The sequence below is a fragment of the Gallus gallus genome, chromosome Z (assembly GCF_016699485.2).
Source record: "Gallus gallus isolate bGalGal1 chromosome Z, bGalGal1.mat.broiler.GRCg7b, whole genome shotgun sequence".
NCBI lineage: Eukaryota > Metazoa > Chordata > Aves > Galliformes > Phasianidae > Gallus > Gallus gallus.
In genome coordinates, this window is record NC_052572.1 from 73,131,445 (window position 1) to 73,155,135 (window position 23,691).

Below are 23,691 nucleotides of genomic sequence, written 5' to 3' on the forward strand. Positions count from 1 at the left end.
CTTCATGTGGCTTGGATGTCAAGTCACGGAGAGACCTTCCAAAAAGCTGCTCCAGGAAACTCCTGCCCAGGCTGTCATTTTTTTGTTTGTTTGTTTGTTTGTATTTCAGTCATCTTTTTGGTTTTTTTTGTCCAGTGTTAGTGTTAAACTATTCTATAGTAGTGTGGTATGTACTGTATTTGGATCTGAAAGCTTCTTTCACTGTAAATCATGTACCATTTTATAGGTGGTCCTGTTGTCCAGAGTACCAGAAATTGTCAATAGACAACAATTGTCAACAGCAATAGATGCTGTGAAATTGAGTTTCTCACGAGCACAGGTTTAACTACAGGCGCATGCGTGTGCAAATAGTCCTTTACTTGAAGCTGATGTGGTGATGTTTGCCACAGAAGAGTAAACCCCATGAAATTCTATTTTGAATTGCTCAAAGGCAAATATTAATGAGAAGAGATACAGCATGTGATAGGACCAAAAGCATCTTCTTTGGTTACTCCAAGAAAGCAATTACTCCTCTGACAGATTAAGGATAACCTCAAATTCCGCAGGAAACTTGGATGTGGTATTTCCATTTCCTCGTTTTAGAGGAAAGGCGTAGCCCAAAAGCCATGAAGTTAGCAGTAAGTAACAGAGTCTTTATCTAAGGCTGTGTACTTTCATAACATTGCAAGTGTCAGTAAATTCTGTTCTTTGTAGGTGTGAGGCTTATAAATGGTAAAGTAATATCACTCATGAGCTGATGTGGTTGGCATGGGCTGAGCAGCAGCCACAGTTTTCTCTGAAATCCAGTGGGAATCACTTCCAATTGCTGCCCTCAATCCAGTAGACATCAAGGTCAGCATTACTAGTAGTATAAATAAAAACAAGTCAGTGCCCTCTGATTGTAGCTGCTAACTGTGTGTTTCTGCTGCAAGCTGGAGAATTGCTGCTCTGTGGTATGAGGAAGCATAATCTCAGATGCAGGCAAGCCTTAATCTAGGGTTTCTAGATTAGAGTCTACACCTCAATGGCAAACTGGATCTCTACAGGCACGGTGTGTGCGTTCAGTCTTCAGTCTCATTAGAAAATAATTTGATTTTCTGGTCTAATGTCTTTTTGTACTTTTTTTCTCTTCTCTCTACTGGCAGGAATTTGTGTCTTGGCTACAGATCAGCTCCTGGCAGCTGATCAGCGGAATGTCCATGTTATTGAGGCCAACTCAAAGTTAGAGGAAACTCTCACTGCAGCATTTGATATAAATCACATAAGCAGCAGAACTGCAGAGTAAGAAATAACAACAGCAGCTTGCCAGCTATGCTGTCTTCTTCCTCATGCTATAGAGGAATTTTTCTTCTGTCAGGCAAAATATGAAGAATTCATCTGGGTTCAAAAACACCTGGCAGATCTGCAGAAAACCCATAACTGTGTGTGCCTCCTCATCAAGCAGCCTTGCTAAATTCACATCAGTGCACTCAGCTAATGAACCTTTGCTTTTCCTGTGTTCCCCATCTTTAAAGAGAGAGCTCTGGGGGTGAGGGAGAAAAGAGCAGGAAGTTTGGCAATAGGTCTTGAGTTGCCCAAGAAAACAGTGATATTATAGGTAGAGATGGACTTTCTTCAGTGAATCCCAGGACGAGACACCTGTCCTGGTAACAGGGTTGTGGTTTTATCATGAGGATGATGCCTACATTCTGTTTGTTACACATGGTGGGTTTCTTCTTCAGCTCTACAAAACTGGCTGGAGTATCAATAATGATGTCTCCAGCATCAATCGCTAGCTGAGTGCTAGTGCTGTGAAAGTAGCTTATCTTCCCATGTATCTCTTTATTTGCTGTTGGAATCTGAATGCAGCCAATCATTCCTAAAATAGCTGTAGGAATCACAAGCAGTGTAGAAATGTCTTTGTCTCAGCGTTGTGTCGCTGAGCCTGCCCTAGCACGGGATCTGGAAACAGACTGCTGCCTCATGCGGGTGACAGTCTGGATCGTCCTTTGCAAAAAAACCAAGCACGTAGTTTTGAAAAGACAGAGAATATTTCCTGGACAAGAAGAGAATGGCTTCGCCATGCTCCACCAATGAGCCAGGGAACAGATTAGAGGCTTTTCCTATCTGCAAGAAAGCTCATCCATCACGCCCTATTCAGGCAGTCATACTCGGTGGGCTTGTTCTCTCTTGCTACACTGAACCTCTTTCTCCACAGCTTTTCCAGAGAAGCAAAGCACATAATAACAGAGCTATTGCTCTTGTAACTTGTAGTACAGGCATTTGACAGTGCTGCTTTGAACTGTCTTTTCTCCGCTGCTCTAATTCCCTCATGATGTGCCAAGAAGCAGGTGTGACTGAACGTGTAAGGATGCTTGTGTTCTTCAGTATGTGAGTGAATGTGTGTTGCAAGAAGAGAGCAGTGTATCTGTGTGTGCAAGGGCTCATCTGTGTCTAACTGTAATCTCTTTTTACTTCTTCTGACCCACAAGCCTCAATTTTAAGTTTGCCCTTGAAATCACATCGTGTAATTCTCTATTTCCGCTCAGTAACAGACTCCCAGTAATTAAAGTGATCTCACAGTGTTCTATTAATCACAGGAATTGTGATTTTTATATTCCGAGGTTAATTGATGATATCTGCATATAGCCTTTTCCCTTAAAATAAATTGAATTACAGTAATTAACCTTATGTCCAGATCAACTGACAATATAGTTTGTCTCAGCAGTTTGCTGAAAATAGGATACTCTTTAACGTATCTGTTGGCTTCTTTGCTTTGCCTTCTGTTTTCTTTTTCATAACCCTGATGCGATGCAGTGAAAAGATGAGTGAAGGATGGGTCATATTGCCCCGCTGAGGAGAACTCTTTACTCAAAAGGCATTCTTGAGGATAGCGTTCTTTCTTGTACTCACTTGTCCTTAAAGCTATTAGGACTATTTATGATATAAAATTTGGGAGTTGTTTGGGCATGAATCTAGGCAGAATAAAGCCCAGGGACTTCCACTTGCAGCCAGCAATTACTAGCAAACAGCAGGAACTGGATTAGTGCATGCGTGACGCTCATCTCAGGGGAAAACCAAACTAAATAGTTGGGTTTTTTTTTTTTGTCTCGAAGTCAGATTTATTTTATCTCTTTAAGGTTTCCAAAAATATCAGCCAAAAAAACACTGAACGATGAAGAATAATCACAAAAGACAGAGATCTATGAAATTAAGACTCTTTCCTGTGAAGCATGAATCTTTTTAAATTCTGGTGACTGCCTGATCATACGGAGATGTGAATAGATGGGTGGATGTCCAAGGGAGAACAGTGTTGCACATCATGTTGCATTACGGTATTCCCACTCAATTTGCTTATTTCCTTGCACTAAGTGGTTTGTGGGTTTTATTCCCCGTACACGTGTGTGCTTCTCCAACAGCTCTTTTAAATTTTTCCTCGGAGATAACACTTCTTTTCATGGACATTATTCATGTTTGCAGTAATCTCATGTTTTACTGAAAGGTGCAGAGAAACCTGAGAAAGCTGATTTCATAAACAAGTTGGGGGGCTAAAGTTAAAAATATACACTGCAAGCTCTCTGCTTGCCTACAGTTCCTATCTGTCAGGGATAAACATTACTTACTGAGATGAATTTGCCTGAGTTCCAAGGGGAAAAGCGTGACTCTTCTCTTTGCCTATGAGAGTCGGCTTGCTGGCCACTGTGTTTGTGTTTCTTTGTGCTGAGTAGCCTTCACGGCAGGGGATGCTGAGGTCTGGCCTAGACTGTGCTGTTGCCATGACTATACTGCTGCAATGCAGAGCAGTGTTGAGCTGACCACAAGCTCCTCTTAGGTGAAGCACTATTGGGTAGCGTAGCACTGGCTGCCGGAGCAATTAATCCATGGATGTCAATGTCCATTCTTAGCATCTGTAGTGTTACAGTAGAATTCATTCACGTTTTGAGGGCAGGGGAACAATTTGTTGTTGTATCAAACTGCTTTGTACCCAGGTGGACTGGTGCCTGTTGGAAAATAGCCTGGCAGAACTTGCTGTTTCACTCAGGGTAAATGAAGGCATGTTATTGAGTTAATTTCTGCAGAAATGTACTTACAGCTGAAGCTAGTCCAATTGCAACAAAGCTAAGCGGTGTGGTCTGATTATTTAACAACTGACTTACATGTGAGGATCTGCATTTCTCTGCTGTCTTGTCACTTTAAAATGGTGTCCATCACTTTCATTCCAAATAAGTTTCTTGAAGAACACAGCTGGGGATCATGCTTGAAGAGTTAGCATCACATTTCTTGCTCTAAAAACAAATGAAAAACCAACAAAAGCAATACAGAGGTTTTTGTTGTTATGATAAGCAGCAATTAGGTGCTCTAAGCGCAGCAATATGTTCTATGGGATCCTAACTTATTCTTCAGCGTTAACCTCTGCTCTTATATATCAATTTGATCTGTTACACAGACATAAGAGGATTTGTAATTTAAGGCTTCTTTCTGGTTAGAGGATGAAGAAGAGCTAGAATCCATTTAAGTACATCCCAGCAGTGAAAGGAGGCAAATGCTGAGGAACTGAGGAAACCTGAAGAGATGGCTGAGCTGGAGAGACTGATTTAGGGGAACTGTGTGACCCTAATGTTACATTTACAGCAGGCACATGGCAGCTGGGACGATGTCTGCAGGGCTGTGTCTAAGTTTTAAACAGTGACAATTTTTATTGCTGTGAAAATACAGCAGGCTCCATCTTTCATCTGTATTATCTAAAAGGAAAGGAAAACAAAAGGAGGCCATGTTTCACTCCCACTGTAGCTTTGGGTCACCTACAGCTACGTAATTTCTGTTCCATCTATTAGCGGAGAGAGTGGAAGATCAGCTGATGGACACTGATATTTCCCAGGCAAAGTGAGGGCTGGGGAAAGTAGTGGTGTTGCTGGGAGTGTATCTGTTTTCTGTAAAGCATGCTGAGATGAAACAGCAGATTATATATTAGAGATGGCGTTCTCTCCTTTCAAAAGGCAGTGATTGCTACATTTAACCCTTAAATCTATTCAAAACCTTGACAGAAGTTTGCTGAAGTCCCACAAATAATCAATAGAGCGATTTTTTGTCTCTGAAATGTGAGGCTTTTAAAAATAATAAAGACGTCTTTGAAAAGACAAGCTAAGCTGTTTCAGGGTTAGGTCTGTTGCTGTATGTGGTTGGGGGTGGTGAGTGAGAAGGATTATTTAGGCATCGCCTTTGTTCCATTCTGCAGGTTTATAACCCCAAAATAAAATTGCAAATGTTTTTGGCAGTCATCTTCCAAGCACAGATGGCTTTCCTCCCAGTTTTGGCAAGCGTGATTTCAGTATAAAATTGAGCAATTATTAGAAAGTGAAATATTGCATGATATAATACTGCTACCACCACCATCAACATCGTAACAAATGGTGTGTTCATTGTTTCTGGTGCTGCCTGAGAGAGCTTGTGCCACTGTTGTTAGCCTTTCCTCTAAAACATGTACCTTTGCTATTCCTGGTGACGCATAGACAGAGGGATGGAAAAGAGCAGATGCTTCAGCAAGGAACCGTGGCCATTTTCTCATTTGCTTTGGCTCTATATTTCAATGCAAATACCACTGAACAGGTGGCTGATGAGGCCCCCGTGGACTGTTTACAGTGAAGGTTACAACCAAAATCGATAGGCCTGAGATGCTTCTAATTCCATCTGGGAGATGTTCATCTTCCATCTGACTGTTCCCTCTCTGAACAACAGCATCCTATTAATGCTGCATTCATCAGGGATGTCTTGCCCGGGTCAGCAGAAGATTTCTCCTATTTAGGCCTCCATTTGTTCTCTGTGTCTTCTTTTCATACTGCACTGGATCAAACAGTAACGTTGATCTTGACAAGACAGGTTGATAGCATTAGGCATGCTGAGTTTTGCCTACTGACTTGACACCTGCTACTACCATTCTGCAGACCGAGGCTCATCATTTCTGCCTGAGGGTTGTCCAAATCTTTTCAGCTTATCACTTACTGAGGCAGGAGGTAATGATGTTACGTATCATAGCTGACATTACGGTGCTTGATATATGGCCTTGTAATGCTGCAAAAAGGGAGAGGGAAGCTGGTGAGAACTCATGATTGCATAGATCTGAACAAAATAAGCAGATACCCCCGAAACACACTGGAAAAGTAGCTTGCTTTGCATAAATTTGTCAGATCATAATGGGAAGTTCTGCATGGCCCCCGTGTCTGTTTCATCCAACTGGTAATAAAGTTTGTATTATTCTTTTTAGTAAAGGTAGATGCTGTTGATTGCTATATGAGGCAAAATCGCTCTCGTTGGTGTCTTTCCCTTGGGCCTAATTGTCACATCTGGCGTGCAGCCCACAGCAGCTGGGCAATCAGTAAGCAGTGCTGAATCCAATTAAAATGGCAGTAAAGTATGTATAGCAGAGGGCACCCATGCTTTCCTCTTACAGCTGGGGAAAACTCTCTGATATGCAGAGAAAGTTCGGGGGGATGTGCTTCACACACATAAGAAAGGGTCAGAAGGGACGTTGGAGGGGTAGAAGCCTCCACTGGGCTCTGCCCACCTCCCAGCATCCAGGAGAGGCCCTGAGCTACCATGTGGTGATCACCCAATACGTTCACACACCAGCCTCCTTTGTATAAGGGCCAGATACCTGGAGTGCTAGAGTGCTTTTTTGGCCACATAAAATGAACAGCCAGCTGTAGAGACAACAGGAGTGGGACAGGAGAGGAAAGATGAATGATGGTGGCACTGCTGGTCACAAAAAGATGTTGGTAGTAGTGATGGGCACAGAGCTGGCATTAAGTCTCTGTGGCCATCTGCACCAGCATTCAGGTGGCTGAGCAGCAACGACTAGCTAGGGCAATGACAAGAGAAAATGAGTTGGCCAACCTGGCCATTGCCTTGCCATGTGCCAATTCAGTTATCATGTCTGGCACTCTGTGCTGTATCTTGCTGTTAGCCACTTGTCTCTCCTGCCTTCAGAGGTCCCCAAGCACTTGCTGAGCTTTTGTTCACTCACATCTGTCTGATCCCATGGTGCTCTTAAGCCTGGGCTTCTTGCACAATCCCTTCTGCTGCCAGGTGCAGCCACATGAGGTGCTTGTGGGGCAGTCAGGCCACCACCCAAATAGGCACAGACAGCAAATGCACTCCAGAACAGCTCCACAGCACTGGCCTTGCTGCCCTCCTTGTATGGAATCTACAGCCCACAGGTTGTATTCCTGTCTTCTTGTTGTTATTGCTGCTGCTGTTGTTGTCATTGTTGTGTTGTTACTAATTCCTTTCCCTGACTTGCACAGAAATCTTGTCTTTCACTTTCTAGGAACTGTGAATGTAAAGGGGTAAATATCAGTAAGAGAGTCCTCCACCCAGATTTTCAAAGGCTTGGTAAGCCAGAGGAGGCAAAGGTTTACTTCTCAGCGTCAGATGGCTAATCTGTACTGTAGCAGGGAATAGAATTCAGGTTGGATGGCTGGTTTCTGCACCCTGCCTTCGGCATGGCAAAGCATATGTGCACATGTGTGTGGATCACTGTGTGCTTTTTATTATGCATAGGTAGATCTTCTTCTCTTAATCTCAGTGAGACAGTGTCTGATGCACTTGCATGCTTTTAAAGCCCTTATAGCCAGAAAATCTCATTTATTTTTTACCTCTTACACAACTGAAGTCATTTTCTCTCCTGCCTTTTTTTTTTCCCCAGTCATTTTGCTTTTCCTAGTGTAAGAGATGATGAATGTAATAAGATGGGCTATTTGTTGAGTATTTTGTGGGTCAGTTCACAGGTGCTGCTACTTTTTCTAGTCATATGTTTTTTCTTATGCAGAAGTTCAAATTCATCAAGCTTCAATTTTTTGTTTCCTCGCTGTTTGGTTAAATACTATCCCTTTTTACTATACTTCCAGGCTGTTGAAGGAGGGTAAGTTATTACCACATGTTTGTGGAAATAAAAGATTTTAAGACTGTCGTGGTTTTTCATGGCCATTAAGTTTCTGGTCTTGGTTCATGCCTAACACAGGCCATTCTGTTTTAACTGGTAATTCTCACATTAAGCCTAATAATTTGTGGATTGAAGTGCAGCTGTTCTGCGTGAACACATCCCATCATAGTATAAAGAAAGTCTGTAAGAAATGAATATAACAAGATCTGTCCATTACTGATCAGGCTTAGTGTGTCATGGGAAAGTTTTGACATGGTTACATACTCCGATTTTACTTGGGGTTTTATAGGAGTAGCAGAACATAGTGTGAGGCCAAGGCAGAAAGATGGGAGTTTTTCTAACATGGAAAAGTGTCTCTTCTGATAGTTATTTATAGATGTGTCATTGCTGTTGCTGTGAATTTGTGCTTGAGATCAAATATGGCTATGTGTTTTTATAGAATATACCAGGGAGTTAGCACTTCCCTGTATGACTCTTTGTGTGTTGGATCTAACCCTGCTGGAGTTTACTAGCTGCAAATACAATAGCCCTGTTACGAGAGTAGCCTTGCAGTAGCCGTATGTTCATTTCCTTGGCCAAGCAGTTATTCTATATCCATTTTTTTCATGCAGATTGTTGTTTTCCAAATGCTGAGAAGTTCAAGTAGCAGAAAGCAGAGCTCATTGTATTGGCTTCTCACTGGCTCAGGTAGATAAGGATTCTGACAAGGAATGTGGCTGTGAAAAATCAGCTTTTTCTCTTTAATTTGGAATGATCATTACTTTCATGAAACTTCAGAAACTCCTTCACATCAGCAGCATGATTTTTATTGAATTAATACTGTTGTGTCACGCATTTAGATACATTGGCTGAACACATTCCTATGAGCAAAGAGGAATAGGCAGTCTTGCTTTCAGTTTTCATAAAGGAATTTGAGAAGAGGTTTCAAGATTGCCAAATAAATCATCAATTTATATTTGTAACTCCATTTTCAGTTGACTAAATCCATGATCTGCCTATTTTCGAATGGAATGTGCAGAATTGCAATCAGATACTCCATTCAAAAATGTGTTCTTGTCTCTCTCCTAGACTTGTACAAGACCTGTCTTACCAGAGAAAGATATCCCTCACTTGACAATCATGCCTTATTCATGTCATCACTTGTTGGCAGTGAGCACATTTTGAATAATTACTGTCAAGGAGGAAGTAGTACAGGAAGAGTAAAATTTCATCAGAAATGTCTGATGAACACTGTGAGAACACACCAAGAATTGGAACCACTGCCACTGGACCAGACTGATGTCATAATTACACAAAAACATGGCCAAATGTCCCAGTAGTTCTGTGTTTTTGTTGCTCTCATTTCTTAATGTTTTGATAAAAATATTAACAGGTAAAAGAAATTTTGTCACTTATATGTGTTAACTGCGCTATATATTTTACAAGGGCTGCTCCAAAAGCAATACCTCCTATATTATCATGTTGACCTGCAAAATCAGAGGTGGTTGTTGGTGGTATGGCAGTAGAGGTTGAACCTTCCCACCCGTATTCCATTACATTCTATTGCTGTGTGACGGATGGACTTCTGACATGGAAGTGCATATGAAGCAAAGGTGTGGAATTGAATTCCTCCATGCAGAAAAAGCGGCACCCATTGACATTCATTGACACTTGCTGAGTTTTTTATAGAGACCAACAGTTGTGGGTGACACATTTCAGCAGTGGCAAAGGTGATCGTGTGTCACCTCCTCTGGAGCAGATTTTTATGAGTATGCCACGCAGACTCTTGTTCATAAGTGGCAAAAAACACATACCTAATGGTGGTGACTACATTGAAGAACAGTGTTTTGTAGCTGAGAATGTGCTCTATCAAATAGCTACTGTGCTGACTGTAACTGTAGTTTCCATGGAAATGAATAGGAGGCATTACTTTTGGAGCAGCCTACATATATGCAGCCCAAGACAATTCCTCTTCACGCAATGCAGGCCAGGCAAGCCCAAAGGTTGGGCAGCCATGGCTGAGTGAAAGCCAAAATGAACTACAGTGGTTTACACTGACTGAAGTTTTCTCCATGGACGTTTACAATGTGTTTATTTTGAGATGGCACCTGTACTCACCATCATCACCTATCTACCCTTGCTTCCTCCACCTCTGTGCTTAGAAGCACTTTTGATTAGAAGTAGCTTCAGCACAGTTGCACTTGAGAACATTTGCATCACTCCCAAGAGCCCAACCAGAGTTGAGGACTTGCTGAAAAGGATGTTTGTCCTAAAAATAAGTGTAACCTTCTCAAATCAGCACTTTTCTGAAATTCCCCTCTGACAGTGCAGATATTTCCACCATTGTAAGAACAGCAAAAATAACACTACGCTCGAATTTTCTTGCTAAAACTTACCTTAGGTGTAGCTTGTGTCCTATTTAACGTTACCTTATTGGTATAGACATTGATACAGATTTGCAGTCTACTCCAAATGCAGACAGACAGAAGCAGGCATTTTGCATTGGTATGTGTGAATTCCAGTAAGGATGTTAATACTACAGCAACAGGGAACTGCTGTTCTTTTTCTCTCTCCTCCCTTCTTTTCCTCCACAGGAAGGGAGGAAGAGTGACAGGGAATTCCATACTCAGAACCTACTGATCTAATCTTTTTTAGAAGGTAACATAACAGCTCATTTGTTAGTGAACTGTTTTCAGGTAAAAGAAAAAAGATTTGGTCCAATAACTTGCACATAAAATGACAGCATAAGTTTGTTGGATGCTGTTCATTTGCCTGTCGGCAGTCTCTGGTATATATTTATGTGAAACAGTAGGCATGTTTTAATGAGAAGAAGAGAGTGGCAGTGTAAAATCACCCACAATAAAAGTTTTTTCAGGCTCTAAGGTGAAGTGGCAACAATACATATGCAGTACCTTAATGCCTTCCTGGTAGGAACACGTAGGTAACGGAGGATGTGCTGACAGGGAGTAGCTGCAAGCAGCTGTTCTTCTGCTCCAGAGTCAGTCTCACCGTGAGCCAGGTGGTCTGGATTGCCATCCTGCATGCTGATGCTGTGGGTGAATAAGGCTCAAGAGGAAGAACTGGACTGCTTAATAAGTTTCTTCCCATTAAGTAAGCATAAGGTCATGTGCATTTTAGAATACAGTTTTGCACCACACTGTAACAATTTCAAGAAAATAATTCAAGTTTGTTTTTGTGTTAAGATTGGATGCCTTGTTTAGTCACTTTCCAAAGACAGAATTTTAAAGGTGGCAAAATTACATTTGGAAGAATTGTGTGAAGAGAAAGAAATTAATCCACCCAATGCGGGCCTTAGCTCTAATTCAAACCTTGGGAAAGGAACTGTTTCAAAAGTACTGTATTTACTTCTCCTAGTTTCTACTTTGGGCATCCCCAAGGAGCCCAAATGAGGTTTCACTGGGCACGGAAATGGAAAGAAACTTCATGCACTGGAGTGCTAGCAGTAAAGGCAAAATGTAAGAAGTGATTAAAGAGACAAATGGAGGAAACAGGCAAAGAAAGCGTCTGCAGGCAGGTGTAGCTGTGTCAGTAATCACACATAGCTATCAGCCTAACCAGTGCTGGATGGGAAGGCTTCTCTTGGGGCTTGTATGTGCTATTTCCCACTATGCATTCACACATAAGGTATAATAGACTGATATTTCTGTATTGTGCTGTATTTATTGTTGCTGCTTTTATTCTTTGCCATCACTCTGACACTTTGCTCATGTCAGTCATTTCCTCACATTAGATTTCTTTTCCTTTAGTCTCAGCTTAACTCAGTCTCAGTTATTTTGTTAATAGAAATAGAGAAGCAGCCAAGTTTCCAATTTGTGTTTGAGTAATAGTCAAACACACAATACAATAAATCATTTGTCCTTAGGAACTATATTGCACTGCAACAGATTCTCTATTCCAGTGCAGTTAGAGGAGCAGAAAATTTACTTAAGAACAAGTTTATAATAAGGGAAATTAATTATTGTGACCTTTTGAATTGGATATGAGATGAGAAATCAGCTATGTCTGTGAAATTGCACATGAAAATGTAACACTGAAGACATGTAAAGCCCTTTCTGGTGGGTTGCTTTTTGTTGTTGTTGTTTTTGTTTTTTGTTTTTTTGTTTTATAGAGAAAGGAGAGATAGTTATCTAATATTAAATGATGTTTCAGAAGGGCGAGTTAGCTCATTGTTTTCCAAATTAAGTTTCAAAGACTATGTAGGTTACGAAGTTTGACTTTCTGCCCGTAAATGTGGAGTGACTGACAGACTACTGTAAAAATGCCTTTATTCAAAAGGAATCTTTGGCAGATAGCAGCAAAGGTTTGAAACTCTGGAAGGGATGAAATAAAAACCCCACTTTTACCCCGATTTCCCCTGCAGATCAGTGCCCGTGTGAAATTTGCCTGGGAATTATGAGCTATTTACTGTATTATGCACTGTTTTCTTTCACTGTATCTAAAGGCTCCTGTGGTTCCTTTCATATTCAAGATTTAGGGATGTACATGAAATGTGAATGAGTGAATGCATTGGTGCAATGCAAGGGAAAAATGCTGGTTTTAGACAGTTCTGCTCTCCCTTATTTTATCACAAGTTGGAGTATTGGTTTTATGGCACCTAAATTTATGGGTACGTATTTTTCTGCCAAAGCCCACTGACATGTTCTGCATGCTCCGTCAAGCTCTTTCTGTGTTTCTTCACTTGATTCACTGCCCCACAGGATATGAATCAGTCCTGAAGCATAACCCTTAATCTCTTCTTAACCAGAATAATGTAGTGTGCTTTTTAGTTATTTATTGTGTATGTCATCATCTAATTACACAAACCAAAGAGTGTACATTCTCAGTATTTGCTGTAAAACTCGTGTCAGCTATTGATCAGTGCAGGGCATGAAGTTTCTCTGTTGCATATTAACAGCTGACACAGATACTGAAGCCTGTCTTCAACCAAGAACCCACTGGAGCATGGGGCTGGGGCATGGGCTAGAGGGGAAACGGCCTGCAGGCTGTTTAGTCTGGAGAAATGGAAGCTGAGGAGAGTCCTTATTGCTCTCTCCAGCTATTCAAAAGGAGCAAAGAGGGTTCTGGTTTATTTTCTCAGTTGACCAGTGATAGGACATGGAAAACAGTCTTAAGTTATACCAGGGGAGGTATAGATTGGACGCTAGGAAGAATTTCTTACGGTGATAGTAGGCAAGCTTTGGAACAAGCTGCTGAAGGAAGGGGTGGAATCCCAATCCCTGAAGGTACTTGAGAAACATAGTTGGAGGTTGGACCTGTTGATCTTGAAGGTCTTGATGATGATGATTCTACGATTCTCTCTTTTCTGTTGACGCTTATTGTGTTTCTGTGTGCACTGGTTGAAACAGAATCCCTTAAGCCTTTGTTTATTTTCCACAGTGTGAAGTGAAGAAGTAAAGTCTCCCAGCTGAACTACTATGAGGTCAGAAGCCTTGCTGCTATATTTCACACTGCTACACTTTGCTGGGGCTGGTTTCCCAGAAGATTCTGAGCCGATCAGTATTTCGCATGGCAACTGTAAGTATAAGAGGCCTTCATCTGCTTTGAAGTAATCATTAGACTTCAAATTGACAGTATTTTGTTATGCTGTGAATAAATAAAGTTGTTTTTCCTCCTCCCTCCCAGATCAACCAATTTACATTCTCTGATAATAAGAACAAGAACTGCTTATCTTGACTTATGACAGCTGGATGGTGGGATGTTTGATTCTCCAAAGCCATAGCCTTTTTCCTCCTCAAATAGATCCTTTGATAGCATAATTAGACCACGTATTTGTTTTATCCAGAAGCAACTAAAGGAAACTTCCCCCCCCCCCCTCCTCCATTATCAAGTAATTATTCACCTGACCTGTGAAATTGTAGGTCTGGATAATCAGTGGCTCATCTCAGAGTATCACTATAGCACAGTAAATAACAGAGCTTTAAAAATATAATTGGTTGAGCTAGTACAAATAACCAATCTTACTTCTTTGAACCCTGCTGGATTGCACTTTAGCATTTGGCCTTTTTGGCTAGAAATGTAGATTCTTTTTTTATTATTTTTTTAATAAGACAAAGAATCTTTTGTAACAGAAATCCTCTTCTTTCTTACCAACACTAGTTGGCAAACTCTGCAAAATCATGGGTAACACAGACAGCTGCAAGTCAGTACTGAGATTTGCTGACAAAACAGGTGGAGAGCTTTCTATGGATTTTACCATGCAAGTCAGACTTAACATGAGTGATTCTTTACATTTACCACAGCTCAATTTCAATTACTCCAGAGAAGAGTATTCTGAAGTCCTGAAGTTTGAGATATTTAGTAGGAAGTACTTAGCATGTGAGTCTGTAAAAGTGTGCTAAGGAACAGCAAGTTAGCAATTATAACTCATATTTAAATCTACTTTGGACCAGGAATTTGATTTTGATGTGAGTCTCCTGAGTGTCCTTGCTCATTATGCTTTGCATTGGCCTTGACGCCCAGAAGCCTGTTTGTCTTGGGGAACACTAAACCGGGAGACAGATCCTGCCAGGCAGTTGATGTGCTCCAACTGCTAGTAGACATCTGTGGTACTGGAACAGGGCAGAATTACGCTATAGAAAACCCTACTGAAACTTATTTAGGGTGGCCATCGGGCTTTCAGCAGCAACATTTTCACCTTCCAAATGGTTATGTTGATTGTTTGCATGAAATGTGGGATAAATTCTCTCTCCAGCATGGTGTGCTGAAATGCATGTGAATGTGCAATCCCCAGCTTCTATTAGATCAGTGACTTCCTACAGAGGAAACAGAACTGAGTAGAGAAGAGCCTGAAAGTTTGAAGTTGGCATTTTGCACATAGGTCTCGGTCAGAAGCTTCAGGCTTCTGAACATAAATCCTGGCTGGACTCTATTAATTTGTTTCCCCAAGAGTTCTCAGCATCTGATTTACAGACTTTCTCACACATGATGTTCTCAAGTGCTTTGCCAAAGCTGTACTGTCAAAGTCAGTGCTTCAACCAAACTTGGCAGAGAGAATACTCTTAGAGGACAGCGGATGAAAACTACAAGTGCAGTAACTGAGTTTCTGAAGAATTAGGCTCCCTCAATTAGCTGCAGTTTTCTGGTAAAACAAATTGCTGGGGATAAGGCTCGTTGTGGCTTGATGCTAGTCAGATCTGTGTAATGACTAAGCACTACACAAGCTACCCAGACAGTCTGTGGATTCTCCCTTCTTGCACATGTTCAAAAGCTGCCTGGATGTGGTCCTGGGCGACCAGCTCTGGTGACTGTTTGAGCAGGGAATTAGAAATCAAATGGCCTTCAGAGGTCCATCAGCCAGTCTGTGGTTCTGTGAATATACACAGGCAACACTTCAGTATTATGATGATGTTCATCAGAGGTTTATTCTCCTCTTGTCTTTGCATTTGCCTGTATAGCTCCTTATTTGGTGCACCTAGACATCATGATCATGCATTCATTTTCAGTCTAACAGCAAAGTGGCTCTCGGTCAAAAATATTCACTATTGCTGTAGAGAGGGACTAAATGCTTGTGCTGATTGATAGAGAGGGGGAAGAAGCTGGCTTGATGATAGCATAAGATCAATAGAAGGCTTCCAGTCAGTACTGTTGCTCAGTTTCCAGAAGAACTGCAGTATCAGACTGGTTGCCAAAATAATGTGCAGACACTTTCATTTTAAAAAGTTTGAGTAGTGGTTACCCACAGTTTCTTAGAAATCCCCGCAGCTGCTCTACAATATCAGTCCAATCCTGTAGGAAACCCACTGATCTGACAATTTGAACCACTCAGAGCCAAGTCTTTTGCTTTAACCACTACTAATCCAGTCATTGTGATGATTGATGGGCTACTGTAAAACAGCTTTGTCCTACTAGATACACTTTGGCAGCCAGGAGCCAGCATTTAAAGTCTGCAAGCCGTGAAAGAAAAACTGTGAGAAAGTGCCATGTACCTCTGTGCCAAGAGCTCTAAAGCAGCTTTACATTCTAAAAAATTCACAGTTCTTGTCTGCTAAAAAATTACTTTCTCCTTTGCACCCTTAGCCCTCTGTGCTAGTACCTTCCTGCCCTAGGCCCTGATGCTGGGGGAGAAGAAAAACCACAGATTTCAGCCGTTGCCATGTTAGCATGTGATTCTATTTTGTCTTTTGCTTTTTCTCTGGAACCTTGTTCTTTTTCACTTCCCACAGATACAAGACAGTATCCGGTGTTTGTGGGTCACAAGCCGGGACGGAACACCACGCAGAGGCACCGGCTGGACATCCAGCTGGTCACGGTCATGAACAGAACCCTCTACATTGCTGCTAGGTCAGTAATCCTCTGCTTCGCCACTCCTCCCTTGCTGCTCACAGAGCAGGAGGGAGAGGAGGAAGGATATTTTGAGTTTTTCTCTTATGGGCATGTTATTTTTAGGATTTTCTCACATGGAGACAGAGGTTTGCAGGCTCTTAGTGAGATGTATTGGACACCTTGTTTGTCAGTCAGCTGAGGCTCAGTTCTGCTAAAAGCTGAGCCATCCCTTTCAGGACTTCTTCCCCATTGCTCCACCTCCCTTTGAGCTTGGGAAGAGAGAGTTTGCAAAATAAATTGTTTGATGCCACGGAGGAGAGAATCCGTCTTCATTCCGTAATTTCACTCGTGCACACAATTAATTATATGTTTTAGAGAGTGATTTTGCTAGTGCACAAATGCATGTTTGAATAAGAGTTGTTAAACTTTAATGTTGCTTGTTTTGGCATATTTTCGGTACCACGAAGCAACAACAAAAAGGTGGGGGTGGGGGAGAAGCGCATTTTTGCTGCAGTTCTGTTGATGTACTGAGAAAGGTTAACTGAATTTGGTGTTTTGGATTTTTTTGGACTGCTACTCTGTGCAGATACAAATACCTTTTCATACAAATCGCATGTCAAGCCACTCATTTAGCTAGTGTAGCACAGCATAGCACTACCAGCTTCGGTGGCACATACACCGATTTATACAGCTGCCCACCTGGCACAGACCCAACAGTAATGTTTCCTCTCCGCTCCTGATGTTAGCAAAGGAGGCTGACAATCTCCGAGCGGGAACTACCTGATGGGTACGGGGCGAATTCAGGAAAGGCCAAGATTAGCAAGGGTCAGAAGCCTATCTCAGGCGCTCTTGGACCCAGATCCTGTTTGGGAAAGCTGCCCCTCCAGGAGAAGCTTATTTCCTCTCATTTTTCTGGTCCTGCACCTCAGAAATTTTCAACCTTCTGTGAGCTACAGAAGGCCAGGCTGTTTCTGCAGATGGGAGTTGTGGTGGGTGGGATGGCCAGGGGGTGAGGGAACAGCTGCTGAACAGGCAGCCCCTCACCACTAGCCTGTCCTCAGAGCCCTGGGTAGGGCTCCAGGAGCTGTCTGTCTTTCATATCAAGCAGTTCCTTCCCATTTTCTGGGCGATCAGATGTGGCCTGTGGTAGAGAGTAATTCCTGCTTTACAGCAGCCAAGTCACTGGTGCTGTTTTTACATGGTTGTTTCTTTGGCTGCTTGAAAACTGCACTTGTAACTCCTCACCTGTAGGCTAAGCACAGCTTCGTCAGGCTTCTCACATACTTCACTTCAAACTTCATCCACATGGCAGAGTTTGGGGCTCTGGCTTAATGCCATGCCCTGCTGGTTTCCTTGCAATTTCCCCTAACGTAGCATTTGTTCCGCAAAGCAGCAGCAAGAAACAAGGACTTGAAACCGAAGTGTTCCAGAGTTTGAGGCTTTTAAGCAGATAACACCTTTTTTTTTTCCTTCTTTTTTTCCTTTTTTTTTTTTTTTTTTTTTTTCTGATTTCTGCCAGTTTGTTTTCTGCTGTTTTCAGCACTGCTTTTTTCCTGGTGTCCCCGCCAGGCCATCACACTGCTCCCTTCTCCCAGGCAGTGCAGGCCGCATGTCCAGGCCAGCCATCCATCTTAGGCCTGGTGCTCTGTGTAGCAGAGCCGTCTCCCAGGAGCGACCTGGACCAGCCCCTTGCATTCAATCCTGGTGAAGTGTGTAGGTCAAACACCACAGCCAGCTGTAGGACACAGGACCGTGGTTCCTCTCCTGCATGAGGGATTCAGGTTCACCTTGCAGTGGGGTGCTGGCCCCACTGTGAGGCCCCAGCTCAGGGCATGGCGTTTCTGCCGCTTCCAGTGTGATAACAAGCACACAAGGGCAGGAGGTGGGCTGAAAGTGTTTGGAAGGTGGTGGCAGGATTTCCTCCTTTTCAAGGCTGAGTTCCCTTTGCTTTCCTTATTTGTTTTCCTTTAAATGAGGAAATCATTTGCAGGGAGAAGGTGGTAAATCTGCTTGAGTGGATTTTGCCCTGCTGTACTCATAGCTTGTTCCCAGAATGAAAGATTGATGCAGTTAGAGTTGCACTACCCAACAACCAGCTTTACAGCAAGAAAACCCACATAAGTGTTTTGGTATATGAAACTGCAGCACAGGTTATATAAAAAAAATATACATGGGGAAGAATATATGTATTGGTGTACATTTGTGCATTCTTACATATTCTGTAGTTATGTATTTGTATAACGCATTTTACCATAATGAGAATGCTCCTGTACTCCTTGGTCCTATTGACCTGCAAAAAAATCACGAAGATGTAGTCTCTTTTGTACTTATACACGCACAAAAAAATCTTGCATTTTTTTCCTTTGGTACTCAGCTACCCTTTGGTACATTATATTCCCCCTCCACATGCTACTGAATAAAATGCCTGCTGGGCTGAGAAACTTGTGTGATATAAGTTAAAAATCCAAGGTAATTTTTATCTGAACTTACAAACTTCAGAAAATGAGTCATCTTTTGATAGTTAGTGTGAATGAAAGTTTACAACTGCAATATTGCATCTCTTTCAGAGGCAGTAATACATCTAGAGGTTGAATACGCATAAAGGTTGAAGCAAATGTGTGCACAATCAAAGGTGTTTCTCAAAGAGTTTGATAGCAGGATAACAGCAACTAACACAAACCCCTCAGATATCATACCAGGTGTTGCTTTCATACCATTTTTTCACTCATCAAAATATAGTCATGCTAAATTTACATTCGTACCATTATCTGAAAACCAGTCAAAACAAACAATTACACATTGACAGTTTTTGCTTTGGTGTTTCTGGTGTTGTGGACTTTTTATTTGCTTGTTTTAGAAAACATGGCTTCGCTTTACAGGCAGCCTCCTCCAGGAGGTTTGTCACTTCTGTTATATGGGTGTGCAACTTCTGTGTTGACTACTATGAAGTATAATTCTGTGTCACATTGGAAAGGCTTTATTTTGTATTATCAGGCAGAGATAAATTAACGTGACTCAACCAAAGGACTTGAAACCATGTTGGTCTGCAGCTAGGATGCCTGGGGTACACTGTTATGAACGAGCAGCTGTTTTCTTTTTTCTCATGGGAAGGCTAACATCTTGCCATCTCTCACACATTCACAAATACACGCTTTTTTGCCATGCCACCTCCTCCTGCTGTCTTGTGTGGTGGCTGCTTTTGTCCACTTTATCTGTCATCCTTCATGTGTATGTACGAAAGAGTTTACTGAGCCCGTGAAGCACCAGGATGGCTCCCTCCTCATTTGCTGTTACACATTTTCTAAGTGGCCAAGGGTCATGCACAGCCGGTGGCATTATTTAAATTCCCTTCCTCCTCAAGTCCATGCCATGGCAACAAAACTCAGTTCTGCTGACTGGAGGTGGGAAAAACGGAAGCTCTAGGATTAGGTCAATTTGTGTTAGAATAACTTAATTAGCAGCGAGCTGTACACATACCACAGCTAGTAGATAGCAGGATTTGGGCAGCAGTGGGAAAAAGAGAGCAAGGACAATCCCGTATTGTCTGTGGATGGAAAACCCTCCCCACCATCTGACAGCACTTTGCTTCTCTGCTGGCACTGTCAGCAACTTTATTTCAAATGCAGCATGAGAAAGTGATATGTAATTTGCCTGATACTGACCCTCCTTTCGATGATCCCATAACTTAGCATATGATTTTCCTTTCAGCTGTTTCTTAAACCAGAAAGTAAGCCCCCTGGGAGATGTTTTATGGAGCATGGAGCTGAACAACTCAAGCCTGTTTTTGAATACCCCAACTGTATTTTTAATTGTCTTGTTCCAGAAGAAAAAAATCATACCCCATATAAACTAAGACTGATCATTACAATCAAGAGCTGTGCTGGGAGGATGTTTTTAGAAATCCAGCAGCACTTAATTTGCAATTCAAGGGACTTTGTTCCCACTTTTATGTAGTAGGAGTAACAGCATCAGAGATGTACATTAAAAGGGAGCTGCATGCTAGTCTGTGAAGCTGATACCACACTAATAGGTAATTTTAGTCCAGCCCTGACCACTGCTATGCCTGTGAAATCAGGCCAGTAATAAACTGAAGCATTAAACTCATCTTGAAAGAAAATGACAGTTCTGTTTTTTCAGAGTCTGGAGGAGAAGAAAACCCACAGCTCCTCAGTTTGGCATCTTATGCAGCAAATAACTTCAAGTGTCATAGCAGGCAGGAGATTTTTAAAAGCAGGTTCCCTCCAACTATGCTGCCTCTTTTCTCCATGCGAGGGAAGTGTTGCTAATTCTTGTTATGGCAGTGTTTTGTGTTTGCTTTGCTTGAGAGATAGCACTATTTACACAAAGCCCAAAAAAAGTGAAGCTAGGCTTAACAGCAGAAATTTCCAAAATGGAAGCATTCTGTATCCTGCTCTCTGCGGGCTCCTATGCAGACCTCTCCAACGCCACAGATCATTCTCCATCTGCATAGCTTCCTGCATTTTGAAAAAAAAGTCAGTGCTGTTTCACAAAAAACAAAACAAACAAACAAACAAAAAAGTGATGCTCGGTGTTCTTCTCTCTTCGTTCCCAATTTCGTGTGGCTGTTAGTATGGGGCTGTGGGTTGGTGCTTTTTCTTAGGTTCCATACAGAAATGTCTGTGTTCTCAGTTTAGCAGGAGAGAATGTTTAAAAATATCTCTCTACCTGAATGACTGAGTCTATTTACTCTTTCCTAAGAGACATTGGCAGCTAATTATAAGGAGAAGCAAGCTCTCAGGAAAACAGGAAAGTAAATGCAAGCAAGGAATGTGGATTTTGTTGAGAGGAGTATTTTACAGTTTGGTTTGGCTATTGGTGTGTGAAGAGAGGATTCCTGGGACGAGCTGTGTGGCTGTCAGCCTTTTGGCTAGCATATTGTCAGCCAAATTATCACATCTGAAATTAGGAGAAAAAAAAGAAGAAGAAAAAAACATTAACCTTTTTTTAACCCTGAATGGCTAAATATTGCGCTGCAAGTGCTAGCCCAGAATGGTGGCAAAGGCTGTCACAGATTGCAACTGATTTCAGATACAGAGAAACATCTGCATTCTGGCATTTGTTCTAAGTCCTGTTGAAGAGAAATTATAAAAATATATAAGGCTCATCTTCTGTCCAAAATTTTAATTGTTCAGATAATCGTTTTGGGAAATAATCTTGCTTTGAAGTACTGTAAAATTTCCTTTTTTTTTTTTTTTTTTTCTTAAGGAAAGGAAATATAATTTATATATGGAAGTGCTTTTCTGGGAGAAGCAGGCAATGCTGTCAGTAATGTTCCCTCGTAAGACCTGTCGTCCTTTTTTGAAGGGATTATGGATTGTCTTGTCATAGATAGGTCTCCTCATGGAAAATGAATGGTTCTACTGGACTATTTGACTCTGCATTTGTTTGCTTTTGTTTTTACAGGGACCATATTTATACTGTTGATATGGACACATCACATACAGAAGAAATTTATTTTAGCAAAGTAAGTAGCTTTTATCATCTCCCAGAAACAGAAGGTAGTGCTCCAAAAGTAATGCCTTCTATTTTATCGTATTGGCCCACAATGTCAAAGACAGTTGGTGGTGGTATAGCAGTAGAGGTTGGACCTCCCCACCAATATTCCATTCCATGTTGTTGCTCTTTGACAAATGGCAGCAGAGGGGAACTCTGACAGAATGCCATCTGATATGGTATTGTGTACAAGCAAGGTTGTGGAATTGAATTCCTCCATGCAGAAAAAATAGCACCCATTGGCATTCATCAACACTTGCTGAACATTAATGGAGACCAAACAGTGGATGTCAGCACAGTGAGGCAGTGAATGGTGTGTTTCAGCAGTGGCAAACAGTGACATGAAAGATAAGCCATGTTCTAGATGGCCATATGCAGCTGTCACACCACAATATGAAGAGCATCTTCACCATCTAATTGATGTGAATCACTTATTGCTGATGACTGTTTTGAAAAAAAAAAAAAAAAGTGCTTCGTAGGAGAGAATATGCTTTGTCCAACAGTGTTATTGTGCTTTTTTATCTGTTGTTTCCATGGAAAAAATAGGAGGCATTACTTTTGTAGCTACTTATGTATAATGGCTGTACTATTCCAATTAAGTACACTGAAGCTTTTCATCATAAAAAGCAAATGCTCTTAACATGTTTGCACAGAAATTTTATTCACTTGTGCAAGTAATCTGTAAATAAAATCTTACATAGCAGCACTTTGTAGATGTATTCACATTATCTCCATGGCAAGCTGCATTCAAATTAAGAAGAGCTTTATCTGCATTACCGCGTTGCATATTAACATAAACTTTCTAGAAATAATCTCCCTCCAGCTCCTCCGCATTACACTCACATTGTGTAATAAGTGACAGACGTAGCCTTTGGCCCAGCAGAAGACCGTATGAGTTTGGCCAATGCATAGATTCCACTGTAGGAGAGGAGCATTTGTTGATATATCTATGAAAGGTGCTGAAGATTAGCCTATGTCTTGTTGCTCTTCAAAAAAGGGAGGTCACAGGCTTGTTCTGGAAATAATAGCAATATTGTTATGACATTCATGCTCATTTATTCGGCTTGGGACCCTTAGTGAATGGAAGGTGACTCAGTGTACTACTGGGAAATATTGTCGGAAGGAGAAGTGTAGTGTCTGAGGTGTTACTACTATCTTAAGCCACATTTAAAATAAATATTTATTACAATTAATCAACCTACCACGTTAAAGCATTTCTCAATCTCATTGAAAAAAAATAAAAAGGAGGTTGGTGTTTTTGGCATTTACTTGAAAATGTTGCAGAGAAAGAATGCTGGTAGATGAAATCAGCAGTATAAACAGTCCACTCTCTCAGACTGCTAGCTAACTTGGAACGATGAGCATTACCTGCCTTACAATTTCTTTGCTAACGTAAAATGTCCTGGAATAGATACTCCACTTAGATTTCAATCAGGGTATATAGTCCATAAATGTTTATTTTGATTTGTATAATAATATCAAATTAACAGAAAAGAGCATCTAATGCTTATAGGAAAGTACTTACAAGTTTTAGCCTATTGCAAAATTCAGTTGCCTTAGGATTTAAAATTAAAAAAAAAGGGGGGGGGAGGGGAATGGGTTTCTGGTCTAACGAATAGGTAGCAACACAAAATTAAGTGAATGCTTCACATCACTGATCTTTCATTGTTACGGTGAATTAATCACGGAGAAAGGGTGCAGAATGCTTTTAATGAGTATATGTTCAACAGCTAGTCTCCCCCAGGGGACTTCTACTTCTGAAATCAAATGCAACAACCTCTGGGCTCTAATTGATTTCTTTCTTGATCCTTGCAGAAATTGACGTGGAAATCTAGACAAGCTGATGTAGACACATGCAGAATGAAGGGAAAACATAAGGTAGGCAATTTTCATTTCTTTTGCATCTGCCACTTTAGTTTAGTTGCTTCACTACTATCTCAGGCTGCTGTCTGTGATGTGGAATGGATCATGCCATTCTCTTCTTTGCCAGTAATTGCTTTTTCCATCAGCCCACTGAA

The 23,691-nt window shown here is 41.4% G+C and overlaps 1 protein-coding gene across 11 annotated transcripts in view; it reads left to right on the plus strand.

The window, feature by feature from the left end:
- Positions 1-23,691, plus strand: part of SEMA6A (semaphorin 6A) — a 113,681-nt gene that overhangs the window by 38,268 nt on the left and 51,722 nt on the right. For all 11 annotated transcript variants that reach the window (XM_003643072.6, XM_004949625.5, XM_424960.7 and 8 more), the window contains exons 2-5: positions 13,274-13,411; positions 16,060-16,177; positions 21,584-21,644; positions 23,489-23,551. In XM_003643072.6, the coding sequence (XP_003643120.1) occupies positions 13,312-13,411; positions 16,060-16,177; positions 21,584-21,644; positions 23,489-23,551 (342 nt within the window). In that variant the 5' untranslated portion in view covers positions 13,274-13,311. The remainder of the gene's footprint in view (positions 1-13,273; positions 13,412-16,059; positions 16,178-21,583; positions 21,645-23,488; positions 23,552-23,691) is intronic.